The sequence below is a fragment of the Triturus cristatus genome, chromosome 8 (assembly GCF_964204655.1).
Source record: "Triturus cristatus chromosome 8, aTriCri1.1, whole genome shotgun sequence".
Lineage (NCBI taxonomy): Eukaryota > Metazoa > Chordata > Amphibia > Caudata > Salamandridae > Triturus > Triturus cristatus.
Genome location: NC_140591.1, coordinates 321675012 through 321693113, shown reverse-complemented (window position 1 = coordinate 321693113; position 18102 = coordinate 321675012). Strand labels below are relative to the sequence as shown.

Sequence of the window (18102 nt, the reverse complement as noted above, 5' to 3'; positions counted from 1 at the left end):
CAAACAAAGCAAAAATGTAGGCCCCCAAAAGGGGAGCAACCCTTGCCTAAGGGGTCGCTCCCCAAAACAAAAACTAATATAGTGGGCTTCCTAAAATGCCCCCCAAAGCGGCGTGACCCTTGCCCAAGGGGCCACTCCCCTGCACAATGGCCCAGTGGGCCGATTTTATGGCACCAAAAACATTTCTGCCCCCCTCCAGGGTGGCAACTGAAGCCAAAACATATGCCTCCAACAGGGGGAGCGACCCTTGCCCAAGGGGCCGCTCCCCCAACCAACACACAGTGCCCAAATAAAAAAATAAAAAAAAATCCCTGTTGCTAGTGGGCATTCCTGCTGCACGATCGCATGATCGTGCAGCAGGAATGCACAAAAGAGGCATCGAGGGAAAGGAAAACCCTTTCCTTTCCCCCGATGCCTCTTTCGTTAAAATCCCCCCCCCCTCCCCAGCCCCAAAACGTACCTCTTTGTTCACCGACGCGCAGGAAGCAAATGGCTTCCTGCGTGTCGGTAAACAAAGGGAAACCTCCAATGCCGTCAGTGCACCTCGCGCGCTGACGTCATTGATGACGGGGAGGGGAGGCGGGGGGAGGCAGGGGAAGGTCTTCCCCTGCCTTCCCCGTAACAAAAACGCCGGTCGACCACCCACGGCGGGAGCGCCAGCGCTTCCCCCGTGGGTGGGTGTCATGACCAGCTGGGCTCGTCATGAGCACACGGCGACTGTGTGCCATGGCGAGCTGGGCTCGTCATGAGCACACAAGGGGTTAATGAAGAATTTGGTTGGTCCCCCAGATCCAGAAGTGCAATCTATAGCTGGAGCACTACTCAGGTGGTATCCTGAGAGCCCTCCACGGCTCCAGCTTTCGTCCCAAATCCCCTGCATTTCAAATCAAGCTCTGCGGGGGGTCTTTATATGGAGGGGAACTCTGTGGGTAGGAGAACGTTTGCGATCTGGAGTTGGTGGAGAATCATTTTCTGCAAGTCTTCACTAATCTCCCTCCAAGCATTCCACTATTCACTCTCCATTTAGACCTTGGTCTCAAATTTCTCATTCACAGAGTTGGCCAGAGACCCCTGTTGTACTGGAGGAGCATCTGGTGCTCTGAGGCATTGGTATCCTTTTGTTTGGGCCTTGGCGAAATCCTCAAGATCCCAGGGCCCGGTGGGATTCCATGTTTGGGCTATATCAAATGCTGTCTAACAGAAAATGGGTGGGTGAACCTTTGGGAGTATCTTGAGTCTGCATGCAGTGTCTCTAAGCTCGCACTTAAGAGGATGTACTGGAACTCTGTGTATGGTGGCTCCACAGATCTGGGAGGGCGGGTACCCGACTGCAACATTTATAGAATTCAAGGATGCTTACTGTTTGGATGCCTACATGGACCTCATTGAGCCACCAATTTCAACGTCTCTGTTCATTACATTTCAGATCGGGACTTTGCCGCTCTACACTTTAACTGCTACGTGGCTTTGCCCCTTTTCCGAAGCGGTTATGAATTGCCTGTTTTCCTTGAGATCAGTGAATGTATTGATCATGTATTATTCTTCTGTCCACATATCATGCCTATAGCATGAATCTTGCTATTGTGCCGCAACCTGGGCATTAGGGACTTTAGAATTGCTTCAAGGATACTTAAGTCTAATCCCTCCCAACTGATTGCTTTCACTGTCTCTCAATATGGAGATGTCGACTGAAAAGTACCCCTACCCTCCTAACCTAAGGAAAATGTTTTTACCCCCTGTATGCCTCCTCTAAAGCTGCTTTTGAATGCACCTTGCCTGGTTTTAAATATGGGCCTTTCACAAGCACAATTAATGAAATGTAACTTTGTATAGCACTTGTACCTTTGTTTTATCATTGCCTTTTTTCACCTACTACACTAGTGTGTATTTTAAAGTCTTATTGTATTCATGTGCTGTATCACATGTGCTTTTCTGGCAATTGCCAAAATAAATAAAAAGAATGGCTTTCTTGCTATTGTAACACAGTATTATGCTGTTCTAACAGAGATGCTGTGAGCCATGAAGAGAGTAATACCCAGAAATCCAACATTGCTGCCACAACTCAAAACTAGATCGTAGTTCATGGCCTGTTGAAAACAGTAGTTTGGCATTGGGACGCTGTAGAGTAGTGTGTTTTCCTCACCCACACAGCTTCACTCTAAACAGCGCTGACAGTTTGTGAAGTCCATTAGCATTTCCTGCCGTGAGCTTATCTTAGCGCTCAGAGGTTTGAAGTATTACTGTTCTCTCTGTCAAAAGCACAAAACACCACTTGCAGTTGTCTGGTCTTGCAAGATCGGGAAAAAGTCACAAGTTCAGGCCAACTGCAATGGAGTGCTGGCCAGCTACAAACACCAACTTAGTCCCATTGACAAGGTTACCTTCTAAAGTCTAGCACAAAGAGTCTGCGGGGTTTCGAGGCTGTAACACGAAGTACAGATCTCGCATTGCTCAACATCCATAGCGTTCATTGTGGCCCAAAGAGTTGGGTTCACCAGAGCTTCAGGTTGTCTGTCGGTGCAGGCGGCAAGATCTTGACACAGACCGGCCTGTTTGCAATCGCAAAGAGCCCAAAATGTCAGGATTTCTTCTTTGTTCTAGAAGTAGGTCAACTGATGCCACATCAAGGGCCCAGGACCTGGGGGACACCTCTTGAGATTCAGGATCTAACTCCAGCAAAGGCCAGCAGGGATCAAGCAGGTCCAGTTGCAGCAGGTCAGCTCGGGAGTTGCAGGGAAACCTCTGGAGCTTGTTCTGTCCCTGTAGCTCAGAACAGAACAGATAACTTGCCCTCAGAGTCATTCTGGGATGGTGCGGGTGCAGGCCCAGTCTTCCTTCACAGTCAGCAGGGCAGTCTTCTGGCACAAAGGCAGTTATTGTGGAGTGTCTACAGGTCCAGGAGTGTACTTAAGAGTGGGTCTAAGAGTCCCATTTCTATACCTTGTGCTGGCTTTGAAATGGGAGAAGCTTCTAGCGTGCCCCCACTCCACAGAGGTGTTTGGAATTTCATGCCTCCCTGTTCTACCCCCAGTCTGTCTGTAGTCACAATAGGCTACTGTGACGTTCTTTGTGTGGGAGCTGTGGCAGTGTCTTTGAAGTGTTAATGTGACAGGTCTCCGCTCCGCCACTCCCTCATCAAGTCAGGATGTCCCTCCTGCCTACATCTAGGCCCTCTATTGTGTGATTATCTGGGAGGAGTACACAAAGGCTAACTACACCTTATCATGTGACCTTAAGACTACTTAAGTGGGTGACACAATAAGTGTGTGTATATGTAGTTATCGGATGTGCAGTTCCACCTTGGATGGCACAAGAATCAAAAAGGAGCCCCATAGCAAACAGTTGTCATACATGGGCATGGGACTCAGGTTCTCTGGGAAATACCTTCACTGGTTAGTCCATTAAATCCCTATTCGATTATGGGGCTTCGGTCAGTTAGGTGGTAACAGATAGCGTTCCTGGACTTCAGTCACTTGTTCTAAGAGAGAGATTGGAGTTTTTACGCTCTTCCATATTTGAACTGAAATATCTTGTCCATTAAAAACATGTACTCAAGTAGTGCTTAATTTATAAAAGAATAAGTGCGATGAGCCCACTGGTGTAACGAATATTGAGGGGGCCTCCCTGCACGGTACGTCGAGGGGCCCCCTCTGGGCTCAATCAGGAGCTCTCCGGCCAGAGTGCAGTGCCGAGGGGGCCCCCTGGAGCTTGGGGGCCCCCGCGCTGCGGGGGCCTGTGTTACGCCCCTGGATGAGCCTAAAGTTTTTCTCTGAATCCCATGGCCAGTGCTGTCGAATAGTAGGGGTGCCAGATACCAAGGCTGTGGGTTTTTTATTCCACCTCATGTCATCAACGTTCAGGCACTCCCCGCCCCTTTATATCGCTGTCAGGTTATTTTTTGTGCCTACTTTTCTCCTTTGTCAATGTTTTTCCATCTTTTTCTTCCTCCTTCTTTCCTCCTTTTGTGATTTTTTTTCTCTCTCGCTCTGGGTCAGTCTGATCTGTAAAAATGAGTGCCAATCCCGAAAAATGAGTGCCAGTGGGCTCCACGAGCAACCACCATCTCAAAATAAGCACTAATTCTATTGTTTGATCATGTCGCCCTGTAATTTATGGATATTGAAGACGGCGAAAAATTATATTTGATGAGACTAAAAACCCTGGAAAGGCTAATTGGACTCTGTCTGTTTTACACTCTGTGCCATCTTACTTCAGATATTGTTCTTACAGAAGCTGTTAAATTCTACATGCATACCCCGTAAAGATTTTTCTTTGCCCAGTCTGTTGGTCCAACATCATTCTAACTGACCTGTTAGTGTTTTAGAGACAACAACATTCCTGATAGCCTTCAACTGCAAAACATTATTCAGATCTTAATTTTAATTACAAACTTATCTTCTCTTATAAGTTAAAGTTTCCCACTTGGAAGACTTTCTAGCAGACACTTTAGCAGCCGGTTAAATCACGGAGCTGTTCGCACAGGAAGGGTTGGTGCTCTGTACTCATCCACCTGGGGCCGTATTGCACATGACTGCGCCGGCGATAGTTGTCGCTGTGTGCCGGAGTATGCGCCCGTTGGCCTTATGGAGGATTGGTTTGTAATGCGCCACGATGTTGGCGTAGACTTTGAGCTCTGTGTTTATGTGCGTTTGCGTCTGTGCTCATATTGCATTAGCGCTGGTGTAAATGCATTTTTGGCTGCAACATTCCTGTGCATGAGGGCGCACAAACGGTTTCCGATTATGGATAGGTTTTGCGCCGCAGCAACATAATACAGTGCATAAATAAACATTCAAAGGGGCGCAGCGCAGATGAGACAGCGCACATTTGTATGCACGGGCGCAAACCATTCTGTAATACGGCCCCTGGAATCTTAAATTCATTGCCTTCTTCCTGCTGCCACATACTTCTAGTCTTGAAGGAATAGTTGCGATAATAATCCAAGATTTTGCACTGACAAGACCAAGTAATTTAATAATACTCTGTTTTTTGTGATTTACAGCTGACGATTGCTTGACAGAAGGGATATGAAGGCTTAATTTTCCACTTGCGTTGTATCCCCTGTTACCAATTACCAATTGCTGTGACATATAAAGAGAAAGGTTTCCTGTGGCTTTTCATAACCAGGCCACAGAGCAAAAGTAGTTAATATGTTTCTAGACACTAATCATTTCATTTGATCAGCATGGTGGCCCAGGCCTTGTGCATCTGGAGACAGAACAAGATGAAGATGAAACGGTCTTATAGTGCAGGCAGGGCATCAGAATCGATTCTCCCTGTCTCCATGCAAGCATCTGAATGTCACCATAAATGAGGTCGTTATTTTTAATTCCCAGTTCTTGTCTTTATAGATTTTTACTGCCTTACCACCCTTCACTTTGGGAATCTTTGAACGATCATGCAGTCAAGAGAGTATGCTAAGATTTCCCGAACTCTACAAAATTACCCAGAATGCTGATGGATTTAACACAAAGGTAAGAAGAAATTACTTTTGGAACAACAAGCTGTTAGTATATTAAAGTTTCATGTTCACATTTTCCCTCTATTTTAGTCAAAATACATTCATGTTTGTTTGTAAATTTGAACGTAGATGACAGACATTTTATAACTTGATATTACAATACCCACACCCACACCAGATACAACATCACAATATAAGGAGTTGTTAGTTTAAATAAACAGCCTTTTTAGCTTTGTCGAGGCATCACCAATAAATACATATAAGGCAGGCCTGTTGGCTTTGTCAGGGTCACCACATTAATAAAAACAGTCATCAAATGTTAGGGTATCACCATCAAAAATAATTATATTTGAGTGTCAACAGTATTAATAAGTGCATTACACATTCATTAACGAAAGTGTCAATAAAACAGTTTTAAGTTGAAAACAACCACAAACATATGTCTGTCTTTCTTGTACACACTACAAGCCACCAGAAATGCATCCTTAGAACCAGCCACTAGAGATCCCAGCATTCCTAAGCCAAGGAGCAAAGATTCCAACTCTGAAAATGTTTAACTTCAAGGCAAATCTCTCCTGAGAGTTCTACATTCGATGCCTGCTGCAACTTTGAGCAGGTTTCCTTACATCTATCTTGGAGTCCCTGCACCTTATGCACCCCCCCCCCCACCCCCACAATACTTTTCTTCAATGTTGCTGGTGCCCCTACCACTTTTTGGGACACCAAGAGGGAAAGAAATAGGTACATCATATGGGCGCCCCTTTGTGGTCCTATGCATGTTTTATAAGCGGCAGCACTTCAGCTGAACGCAGCCTTGTTTCTTTTGAGGTTGGGGCCCGATCTCACCCATTGTCACCTCAGCCTTTCTTTGGTTTCTTTTCATTTTGATGGCAGAGTGGGGAGCCCACTCTCAATCTGCTAAATCGGCTCTGCTGCCTCCCTCCCAAATGGACTCTGTTCCTGCGGGCTGGGAGTGTGCTTTTTAAACACTGTTCCATCTTCAGTTTCACCCACCCGCATGGAGCGTGGAGTGGTCGGGGGAACTAACCTACATTGCTCGCGGAGTTCTAGCCTCCCCGGGAGCTGAAGGCAGAGTGCAACTTCGGTCCAACAATCTCTTTTTCTTGCCTCTGTGTCGCAGTGGAATGGAATCTCCCAGTACTCCATAGATGGCACGGGCCCTGGGAGATGGGTTTCCCCGATCCAGAAGTTGACCTGGGGAGGGTGTCCTCATGCCTGCCCCTCTCCCCAAATATTTGTAGCGAAAAATGCTCCTACACCGAGCCACACACAGGGCAATTTGAGAAATATAGCTGTAGATCACCACACTCTACATTTCTCCTTTATAGGGTCAAAGATCAAAAATCCCGATCGCACATCTGGGGGCTCATTTGGCTGATTTTTCTACTCTTTGCCTTGTTTTGCTTCTGGTAATGAGATATAGCTACTAGTGGTATTTTCAACAGGCCTACGTGTCACTAGAGGGGCTCACTTTGCAGGATGCTGAGTTTTCTGGTGCACTGCACCAGCCTTCTCTCATGCCTGTCCCCTGGTGCTCCTCTCCTACCTTTGGGGCATCTTTCCTCCAGTCAGCAGAGCACCCTTCTACCTGCACTCCCAGAACCCATAGCCTCCTGGCTGTCTTGGAGAGCACCTGGAGTGGCAGTAAAGTTCAGGCCTTCTTCCCTGTGGTCCTCAGGCGGCACAAGGGGGCCAGCGCCATTGGCCCAGGAGAGACCCATCATATTCTTGGGAACAGCTGGAATCCAATTCCTTATTCCATCTCGGCAGGGCATAAGTTGGCCTCTCTTTCCAGCTGGTCATTCTTCTGACCTTGTCGCTCCTAGGTTCAGAATCTTTTTCTCTCTCTCTCCCTTGTGCAGGGGTTCTAAATTTGGATTAAAAGTTCTAGATGCCTGGCACCCCTTGCCAACCCTCAAGTCACATCATCCCTCCACCCCTGTCCCAACACCCCTGCACAGCCTTCTGGGACAATCCAGAATGGCGTCGTCCGCTTTCTTTGAACCGATCTCCTCTGAGGGCCTCCGTTCCACCCCTAACTGACATTGTTGCTAGATACCTTCCCACTAAAGCTTCAATGGCAAGCCCCTCCTGTGTTGGCTTCAGATGTCTGGGCTCCCTCCTTTGTTCATTGCACCTGGGCAGACCCAGTCCAAGTGCCATATGACAGCTGATTATCAGATGAAGATTTCCCTCACGCCCTTTTCCTGGAACTATTTCAATTACGGAGAAATGCTCCTTTTGTGTGTGGACGCCTTCTTTCCCTCTGTTAGGGAACAGAGCAATTAAATTGGCCCAGTAGGGGAGACAAATGCCTGATTATGAGTAGAGCCAGAGAAATAGGACTATTCTGATGTCTCATAAGATGTATACATGTGTTATTGAAAACTGCAAAATCAAATTTGGCATGCATGTTTTACCCAAGTTTGACACCTTGCTGGACTGTGTAGGCCTAAGTGGAGTGAAACAGCTCTTTAGCGGATTTCAACGATATGTATAATACAGTGAAGCCATATCTATTTTCCAGTAAACTCCACCGATCTACCTTTAAATGCCCACAAATGTCATAAGTGCTATCCAACCGTGTTCAGCATTTTTCCTTGACGAGTAGCTTCTGCCCCAGGATTCTTATGACGGCACTTTCACATGTACAATTCGCACACTCATGTGCACTTGTGTAACCAGCTCAGTGCTCCTTTCCCTAACTGTGCCACAGCAGCCATATCTTAAAAAGCAGACACTGGCGACAAACACTCTTAGTCACTTTTCCATGCATTTACCGTGAGTGGGACTCACTTCTTGAGACTCACCCACAGTAAAGGTTCAAACCCCCACCCCAAAACCTTTCAGGGGAGGAGGAGCACGTGGTTTCCATCCCAAGCTAATAGTGGCCCCCGGGACCTCATCATAGGGGCCAAGATATATATTTAATAATAATATAATAATAATCTTCTTTATTCGGCTTTACACATTGGAAAACCATAAAAGGAACATATTAATCGTACAAATTCATGTTAAAACAGAAATCATCTGACACAAATAAATTACATACAAGCACTAAATCGAGTATTTTAAAAAACAGGAAATCTAATGATTTCATTACATCGTCTAAGACTAAATCCAGCGTAAATCTTACAGATTTTTCCTATGCTTCATAACGCATTTTAAAAAGTTAAGGACGTGATAACAAACCGGTTCAGATTCTAACAATTGGAGACGTAGCATTGCAGGGCGACATTGTCTAAGTCCCCATCGCCTTAATAGAGGTAGTAGCCAAATTTTCCGATGTGGATGATGGAATTTACAAAACAATATTGTATGTAAGTTAGACTGTACTGATTCCTCATCACAGGGACAAGTAGTGAGAGTTAAGTCCCACCTGTTTCTTTCAGGAAAAGCTACTAGTCTATGAAAAAAGTCTAATCTGAATCTTGTCAATAACATTCTATCGTACGTACTAATCTGTAGTGTTAAATAAGGCTGGATAAAATAAGTGGGCTGAATCATGTTGGCATGAATGACCGAGGGTTTTGTCGACTCAGAGGTCAACCTCAGGGACTCTAGATGGCTCTGAGCCAGTTGTTTATATATTTAAATGGGAAGAGGGCGAGCCCCCCCCCCCCCCGAGACATGCTTCATCTTGGATAAGGTATTTTGTGGATTATTCAGCCCTATGAAGGGTTCACAATAAAACCACCAACCCAAAGTAGAAGCAGATTTTCCTGCAGAAAAGTTCAAAACCAGCAAGCCTTTACTTGCTCAATATGACTAGTCTTCAGACCTCACTGCAGCAGGGTTTTCTGCTGATTTGCAGCACATGATTGATAATTTGGTTACCTCAAGTTAACAGAAGGGAAGGGCCTCCAGTGAAGCAGGCCAATTGGGAGTAGGAGGAGGACAATATGAGGGATACTGTCAATGAATTGTTATCTGAAGAAGCCCTGGGATTATGGAAAGCACTGACTTGGCTATCTTATTGCATTGCATGTGGAACAGTGTGAATCTTGATGAGTCATCTTGTGGGTTTGAAGAAGAAGGTACTCTCTAATAAGTCAATGTGGGTGGCTGTAACTGTTCGCTGTCAGAAGGCTGCTGCTTGAGTAGAAAATCAGCTCGAGTAGCTGCGCCCTCTAGCATGTCGCCTGGTGCCGTTTGCGTTGAATTTTCAACGCGGAATGTGCTCCCGGTGCTAAATCACTGTGAGTGCAGCACGGCGTACCTATTTGTGCTCATTGGCGACATTCTGCGGAATCTCGCAGAGTATTTTGCAAGTCCACAGAATTCTGCGTACTCAAATTCCACAAGTTCCAACCACCACTACTCTCTAAGGAATGGAGTGAGCTAAACATGGTGTAGTTGTATACTTTTTGACTAAGCATTATAGTTTGAACAACGTGTGATGCACAACTCCCCCCACTTGGGATATGGGGCCTCCAATAGGCCTATCGAGCTGATCCTCTACACACAAAGGTGGAGGTGGTATAAAAATCAGCTTTTGTCCAATGGATTTCCACTTAAGGTAGAGACATACGTCTCATTTGGCGGGTATGTCAATTCTCAAAAGCCTCTAGACACTGACAAAAGCTATGGATTAGGTAAGGATTGCACTAACCTTTGAGGCATCATTAGGGGCAGATTCAGCATTGCCTTCAGTGACTTGTGTCCTTCAACTTTTGAATCGGGGGTGGAGTCACAGCAATGGCTCAAAGTCATATATGACCTTTTGGGACTTGTGGTTCTTCACTTCCCCTCTCCATACATTACCTCTCAATACGTTAGTCTTACAACTATTTTGCAGTTTTGAAGTTAAGAATTTTCTGACTCATTTCTTCATTCTTGATATCCTTGCATTTGCGTACCCTTCAGTTTGCACCCTTTCTGCCCCTGGAAGAAGTACAATTAGCCTTTCTCTCTGCAAAAGTTGTTTTCCTAGTTACAATCAATTCAGGCCAGAGGTTTGGAGACTTTGGACCCTTCTTCCACATTAATCATGTATGAAATAATTTTCTAATCAGGATTGTCCACCGGCCAGATCCAGGATTCAAAAGACTGCTTTCTTGTTTTATCAGATGAAAGAAATTATAATACTTTTTTTTATAGTGCCCTTAGTTTCCAGAGGAATCGTTAGCTGCACCTTTAGATCTTCACAAGGCATTTTTTATTTATGAGGGTTGAACGTCTCCAGCCTGGATGCTTTTTCTTTTGTGACTTTTGGAGCATGAGGTAAAGCAAGAAGGACAACTGTAGCATCCTTTAGTAGATGGCTGTTTATTAATCGCCTTGGTAGTTTATGAGCTGGTAGGGGAATCTCTTCCATTGAAGACGTCAAGGACCTCAACAAGAGGTATGGCCAGTTCCTGCAGTGTCCCTGTGAAACCTCAAATAAATCAATCAATCAAGTCTTACTTGTAAAGCACGGCTTTTCACCTGAAAGGGTATCCAGATGCTTGCTGCAGGTATCAGTCAAAGAATCAGGTCTTGAGCCCCTTCCTGAAATGGGTCAGCGAGGGTGCGATGCGGAGGTAGAGGGCGTTCCAGGCTTTGGCGGTGAGATGCAGCAACTTGGGCTTCTCATGTTGTTATAACTCGCTATAAATACCTGGGGAAGCTCACAATCATCTTTTGGTACGGATATGTTTTATGATGATTCAGCCATGATTGTTGTAGATGAATCCACACTGTTTGCACCACAATTGCTTCTTTCTTTTCTTGGTAAAGCAATCTGTGGTCAAGACATACCAAACAGCGATATGGCTACATCCTCCTTTTACAAGGACTGTGAAGAAGAAAATGATGGCCCGTTTATCCACCTTCGTTACTCTAAGTATTCCTCGCTAGTCTAAGTCCAGTTGCTCCTCATGTCAGTCATTGCTTGTACTTCCTCCCTGCTGCTGTTCTTGCCTGTTCTCCCTCCTTTTTGTTGGCCTAACCTCATTATTAAGAGTTGGTTTCACAGGATGTGTGTTTGCGGATCTTTTGTACCTAAAGGGGGATGCACACAAACTAACAAATACTGAGAAAAAAGCATGTTTGAAAATCAGAAGAAAAACATTATTTTCCACCAGTACTCTGTTTCGGGGAAGCAATACCGCACGTCATTAACACTATGATGACGAAGACCCAGATTTCATTAGGGAAGATTATAGGTAAGTAATTTGCCTTTACTGAGGTTCAAATTATACATAGTTGAAAGAATGAAGATGCGAAGATATAAAATGAAAATGCGTACCATGTAGGGAATAGGGGATGGGATCTGCCAGTGATGATACCTAATTTCTCCAAGAAATTGTTGAGTGTTTTGGTAGGATGTGGAGGGTGTGTCTGGTTGGTCCAGCAGGGGCCTGGTCTATCTCTTTCTCTATTTCTCTGACTTGCTAACAGGTTCTTTTCTGCACTAATATATTGCAGGGTACCAACCCAGGTGGAGGCAACTACCTTTGCAGAACAGTGGGTAGGAAGTAACTACTTTAGCACAAAATGTTCAAGAACAGTTTGCTCTTCTTATTCCCCATTACTTATCACCAAGGTCAAAACCAGGTGCACAAACACACTAGAGAAATAAGTATGTAAAATGCTCCATGGCAAAACGAGTGAGTGCACCCACCTACTGAGCCCCTGTGGTACTTTGGTATTACGGAATGGGCTGCAGATGCTTGTGTGGCCCCTTCTGTAATACAGATAGTGGCAGCACACATGAAGTTCCAACACTGTGCTGAAGGTGTGTTGGGTCATTTTCATGGGAAGTCATTGCCTCTGCACTCATGCTATATTATGGACGCAGAACATAGGCTAAGGAGCTGTCTGGAGGCACACTGATGCTGTTGCACAAACAGGTGGCACACAATCAGTGCACCCGAGGGTTCTCCTTTAGGCAGGAGTCGGGATCCCATGGACCGTCAAATATACCCCTACGCAGGCAGGGGCAATAACTTATTGCACTAGCCAGTAGACTGATCACTGTCCCCATGAAAATGCTGGCTGGATCCCTCATGGACTTTGACAGGTGGACTAAGTGCTTAAATTAGTCGGCCCATCTTTCACTAATGCACTGCAAGTTACGGCTTCTCTTGGGACAGTGCATTATCAGTAATAGGGCATATCATCCCTGTTCTTGGCACACGCAGTGTGATGTGTAGCAAACAGGAACAGTGTGCCCTTACTGTAATATTGACCTGGATGTTAAGTGCTGAAGCCTTTGACACAGGAGTATTTTTGTGTTATTACTTTATTTAAACAGTTTTATATAGCGCTGGCTAGACCCGTAGGTATCAGAGCGCTTTACATAAGGTCGACAATGTCACAACAATGATAACAATTACACGTTACATCAAATATCAGAGACACATTAGAGGGAGAAAGGGAGAGGCAAGTAGAGAGGGAAGGGAGAGAGGGGGAGTGAGAAAGGAGAGGACGAGGGGGACGATGGAATAAAAGACAAAGGGAAAGTCAGCCCAAAGACCAATGGGTAGGTGACGGCCGAGGAAGTAATCCAAAGCCAGTCTCCCCTATAGCTCTCAAGGAAGCTCCAACTGGCATCGGACAGAAAGATGGATAGAAAGGAGACATGGAAAAAGCAGAACGGCAGAAATATGATAAAGGGGGGGGGGGGTGAGACAGGGATAGACAGGGAGAAGGGGCAAAACTGTGCCCAAGGTCCGGCTGAGCAGGTGACGGTCAGAGGATGAACCAAGGCCGATCTCCTCATTAGCTGAACAGAGCAGCTCCACCGGGTGTCGGACATAATGCTCGGACTCCGCTGTCAGGATAGGGATCGAGTGTACTCAGGGAATGTCAGAGCCATGGTCCGAGAGAATTCCAGATGTCCACACATCAGGCAGAGTCCTGGGAGGGTTGTGTAAGTAAAAGTTCAGTACAGCAAGGGGGAAACAAAAGTCACCACTGGCGGCCATGTTGGGGTCAGGCATCCTGGGACCCTTTTCCACACCGTGAGTGTGTCGAGTATGACAGTAGTTTACAGGGCAGGGCAGGCCAGTCTCCCAGGTTGTAAGCGGCCCTGTTAGTGTCAGGGTGGTGGTAGATTCATTGAATTGATTTGAAATGATTGCGCTGTGCTCTAGTAGGGAATTGGCCTTCTGATATGCTTGTGATGTACCCTGTTCAGAAGTCTAAATTGTCTTAATGAAGGCTAGGTATGCCAATTTGTGAATGATTTATATTAAGAGGCTGATTTGAGTTTGGCGGCGAGGGTACTCGTAACGGCGACAGAGTACCCTCTCCACCATAGTCACATCAGCCAACATGATTTACAGACAGGCTGACCTTAAGTATGTCAGCGAAGGAGACTACCCTGTCTCCGTAGCTGACATACTCCTCTGACAGTCCAAAGGAGTAAACGTCATTGGAGGTTTGCCGATTCGCCCACCTGCCCGATTTAGAGTTGGCGGTTGAATGACTTGTTTTTACTTTACCTTACTGCTTGAAAACCATGGCGGTAAGAGAAAGTAAAAATATTTAAATCACCTCCACACCATGGGAGAAAACTCCTATGGTGTGGGCGTTATTAGTTTTATTTCCCCCAGAAACAAAATCCTGATTTAGGAATTTTTTTATTTGGAAAAAGCAAAACATGTTAAAGGTTTGACGGATGTATTGTCATTTTGACGATACTCGCGGTCAAATTTTTTATATATTGTCCGGAACCACAGTAGCGGTAGTTCCTGCCAATGTTAAAAGATATCCGTCGGCCTGACGAACATTTCTAAATTCAGAGTACGTTTACTCCATCAGGACGATGGAGAAGTTTACTTGGCCGCCCTGAGGGACTAAATAACATATTCCAATCTCTAAATCGGGCCCTAGGTTTCTAGTATTGTTTGAGCTATTGTTCACATTAATGAGAAAGAAGGAAAATCTAAGCTGTAATTAAATGTGTCCATGAAAAGCCATGTCTTTATGCCTTAGTAGTTGTTCATAAAAAAATAATTGTATAATTGAGATTGTCTTCTACTTGGAAAGGACACCGAGCAGGAGGCAGCAGGGCCCTTTCTGTTGATGTCAGAGAGCTTTGCCATTCACCTGGTTTCTGGCAGTCTGGCTGGGGTTCTAAATCTGTATCAGGAACAAACTTGAACCAAAATACCGTGTTCATTTTTGATTTCCTTGGCCAGTGTAATTCCAAGAGTCTGAAAAATACATTTCTTAATGTGCAATTTAAACCCACTGCAAATTAGATGGTTCCTGCAGGGAGATCGTATGATATGGCAAATTGCATTCCATGTAAAAGAAATACTACAGTTGCATTGTTTCACTCTAGTTCTGTTTTAACTCGCACAATTGTGAAACAGGACATTTTTTTACCTAATATTAAAATTGACAAGGGGCAGATTTAGAGAGTTGGAGACCGCGCAGTGGATTTTCCATCTACTGTGTTGGCAGATGTCCCTCTTCTGCATAGACAGTGGAGAAAATCTCTCATAAATCTGTACAATGCCACCAGGGCTATGGACGTTTCTCCACAAAAGTAGTGGAGGATATCTGCCATAGAGGGTGTCGTTTGTTTGCCAACACCTGAGGAGAATGCTGACAACACCGAGGTCAAACATGGAATTTCCTCCACAAAATGTGGGCACCAGAAATTTGCTTCCAAAGTTCAGGTAAATCATCAGCGCTCACCTATCTAGCCTCCTTAATATGGTGGGGTGGGGGGAGGGTGATTCCCAGTATCTTGCGGCACTATGAGGGTAACCTGCCACCATTTGTGGTGGAATTTCGCAGCTCCCTGGTGGACAATATGATAGGGCCAACGGACTCTCCACCGGCAGGATTTACACCCTTTAGAGAAAATAAACCAGGAAATAGGCTCAGTCAGAGGGAGATCTACCGATTTATTTTTACAGATTTTCCATTACCATCCTGCTCTAAACCAGGCTCTCAGTTCTTACTTCCCTGATCAGCAGGATGGAAGGGTAACTTGAACACAGAGATCCTGTCAGGGAGGCGTTGCAGCCACCTGGCAGCAGAAAGGTGGGAAAGAGTAGAAAGATGGATGAGGAACTAGGATTGTGAACTGCAGCAACGTTAATGCTTGGGAGAAACAGTATCATGTGCCAGTTAACTTCACAATAAAGCTTTCTTGAGGCTTTGAAAAGGTCAAGCGTTTTTTGGCAGCCCCTCTGACTCTTTCTGCTTTCCCCCCTGCAGGTTTTCTGGGGTCACTGCATCAACGCCTTGATCCACTCCGTCATTCTCTTCTGGTTTCCTCTAAAAGTGCTGGAACACGGTAACTACTCGACTATTTTAAATTTCATGCCGTGACATTCAACGCCTGCCCTGCTTATATAGCGAGAATAGAAGGTGGAATTCAGGGGCCGTAGGGTGTGGTCAGTTCACTGTGATTGGCAGGCCAGGCAGCCACTCGCAAGAGGTACGGTTCCATTTTGTCTCTACTCTGACCTTCGGATCTGCAGTAACCCACATCGCATGGAGCATTCAGCAGAAGAGAGTCAGTGGCCGCCGGTGACCCCTCTTGTTGCTCTGTGGTTTCCTTGGGTTTCATTCCATCCAATCATGATGCTGTTTATTAAAACGTCAGTGGCGGGAATCCAAGTTTATCATTTCGACTATATTTAGATTTTTTTGTTTTTACTTTGTGTTTGAGAAATGTTAGCATTTGTTTTTCAGTAATTAAAAAAACACGGAGACATCTTGTGTTTTTTATGTAAATATGATTTGGTTTCTCACATACTCAAATGCATTTTTTTAATGGTGGTGTAAGAATGGAGTGATATTGCATCCGTTGAAATGCTTCAGAAAAGGGCATGTACTTGTGTGTGCATAAGAGATTGGCATAGAACCAACCTGGGGTAAAATAAATACCATTTGCTAAAATAATCTAAAGAAATCCATTGCATGCCATGGAAATATGTCCTAAATATCTCCAATGCAATTGAGTGCCTTTTGTCTCAAGTAGGAAGAGTGACTGTGCTTAAGATTTATGGACACTTGCTATGATAGGTCAGCCTTCATGGGGCCTGAGCTCTGCACTGGAATTGCCACTCACATTTTTGTCCTGGTGTGTGGAGGAAAAGCAACAGTTTAATTTGGAGAAGTTAACTTTTCGTGTCGTCTTCTGTTCTGATTCAAGAATTTTGTTTAAAAACAAGTTTGCTTTAAACATTCAAAGACCTTAAAACTGTGAAATACTATCACTGGCTTGTTTATCGCATCAAATAGAAGTAATCCCCTTAGGAAGAGAAATGTCATCTCTAAGTAGACACGGCTTTTCACTGCCCAGAGAAAGAGACGTATTACATTTCCGGGCTCCTTTGTGTTTCTGTGTGTAATAATTCTTCTGTGGAGCTTCAGAAATGCTTAATTCTCTGTGGGATGTTCATCAACCACAAGGTCCCCGAAGGCGACACCCCGTATGTGTTTCATAAACGAGCACATGCGTTGACCTAGGTTGTTGGCTATGCACCTTGACGTGACAAGCGGATGACAACAGACATGTATTCCCTTGCAGGCTACGTGGGGAATTTCACAGCTCTAGCTGTGCTGTTATACAAACGCCGTGTATTTGCAGGATGGGGTTGACTGATGTTTGAATCCTCACCCTTCCCGTGGATACCAGACAGTGGCTTAACACAGGCCCCGCAGCCCCCACGGTGCGGTGGGGCCCCCTCTGCACAGTAATCGGGTCAGAGAGCTCCTGATTTAGTCTGGAGGGGACCCCCCTCAAGTTTCGTTACGCCAGTGGTCCCAGACCGCAAAGAATCCTCACCCTTCCAGTGAGTCCCAGACCGCAAAGAATCCTTACCCTTCCAGTGGGTCCCAGACCGCAAAGAATCCTCACCCTTCCAGTGGGTCCCAGACCACAAAGCATCCTCACCTTTCCAGTGGGTCCAAGATCTCTTCACTAGAGCTCTCTTGATAAGAGAACAGGCAACTGTAAACCTGCTGCAATCTAGAAAATGGACTCACCAGATCTGCTAGGGAAGCCCATACCTGCCAACTTACAAAATATTTTCACAGTGTGAGGAGGAAGGGTGGGGAGTTGGAGCGCTGTGGGGCGATGGAGGGTTCATGGTCTGGCGCCGAGAGCTAACTAAGAGGCACTCTGCCCCTCCAAAAAAACATAAAAAGCAAAGTGTCATTGAGGTTGTCCTCAATGTCCTCGGGTGTTTTCACACCTTTTAAGGACATTGGCAGCTTAAATCCTCCGAAAACCTACATGAAACCCACTTTATACAGTGGCTTTCAGCTCGTTTTTCCTGCCACCATGTGATTTTGGCTCTGCACCATGTGGCTGTATAATGGAAGCCAAACTTTTGTGACACACGGAGGCACCGTGTGAGTTGGCAGGTCTTGAAGCCCTATACAAGGTTGGAGTTACCAGTAGTGCTTCAGGAACTAAGGGCTCTGATTTACAGTTTGACGGAGGTGTTACTCGTTCACAAAAGTGATATATCCTGCCCGCCACATAAATGCCATTGGATGTAATGCACTTGTAATACGATGGACGGATTATCCATTACGTTTGTCAGAGAGTAACCCATCCGCTTAACTCTAACTGAGGCCCTATGTTTTCATTCCGGTGTATGCAGAAGTGAATTCCATTGACTTTCCCTGAAATTTGCTTCCAACTATCATGGAATTCAAAA

The 18102-nt window shown here is 45.4% G+C and overlaps 1 protein-coding gene across 3 annotated transcripts in view; it reads left to right on the top strand.

The window, feature by feature from the left end:
• ATP8A2 (ATPase phospholipid transporting 8A2) overlaps positions 1-18102 on the top strand; it is a 2139258-nt gene that overhangs the window by 1584982 nt on the left and 536174 nt on the right. For all 3 annotated transcript variants that reach the window (XR_014967690.1, XM_085621612.1, XM_085621613.1), the window contains exons 29-30: positions 5352-5474; positions 15644-15722. Coding sequence is in view for 2 of the 3 variants with exons in the window: in XM_085621612.1 (XP_085477738.1) it covers positions 5352-5474; positions 15644-15722 (202 nt within the window). In the remaining variant the exon portion in view is untranslated. The remainder of the gene's footprint in view (positions 1-5351; positions 5475-15643; positions 15723-18102) is intronic.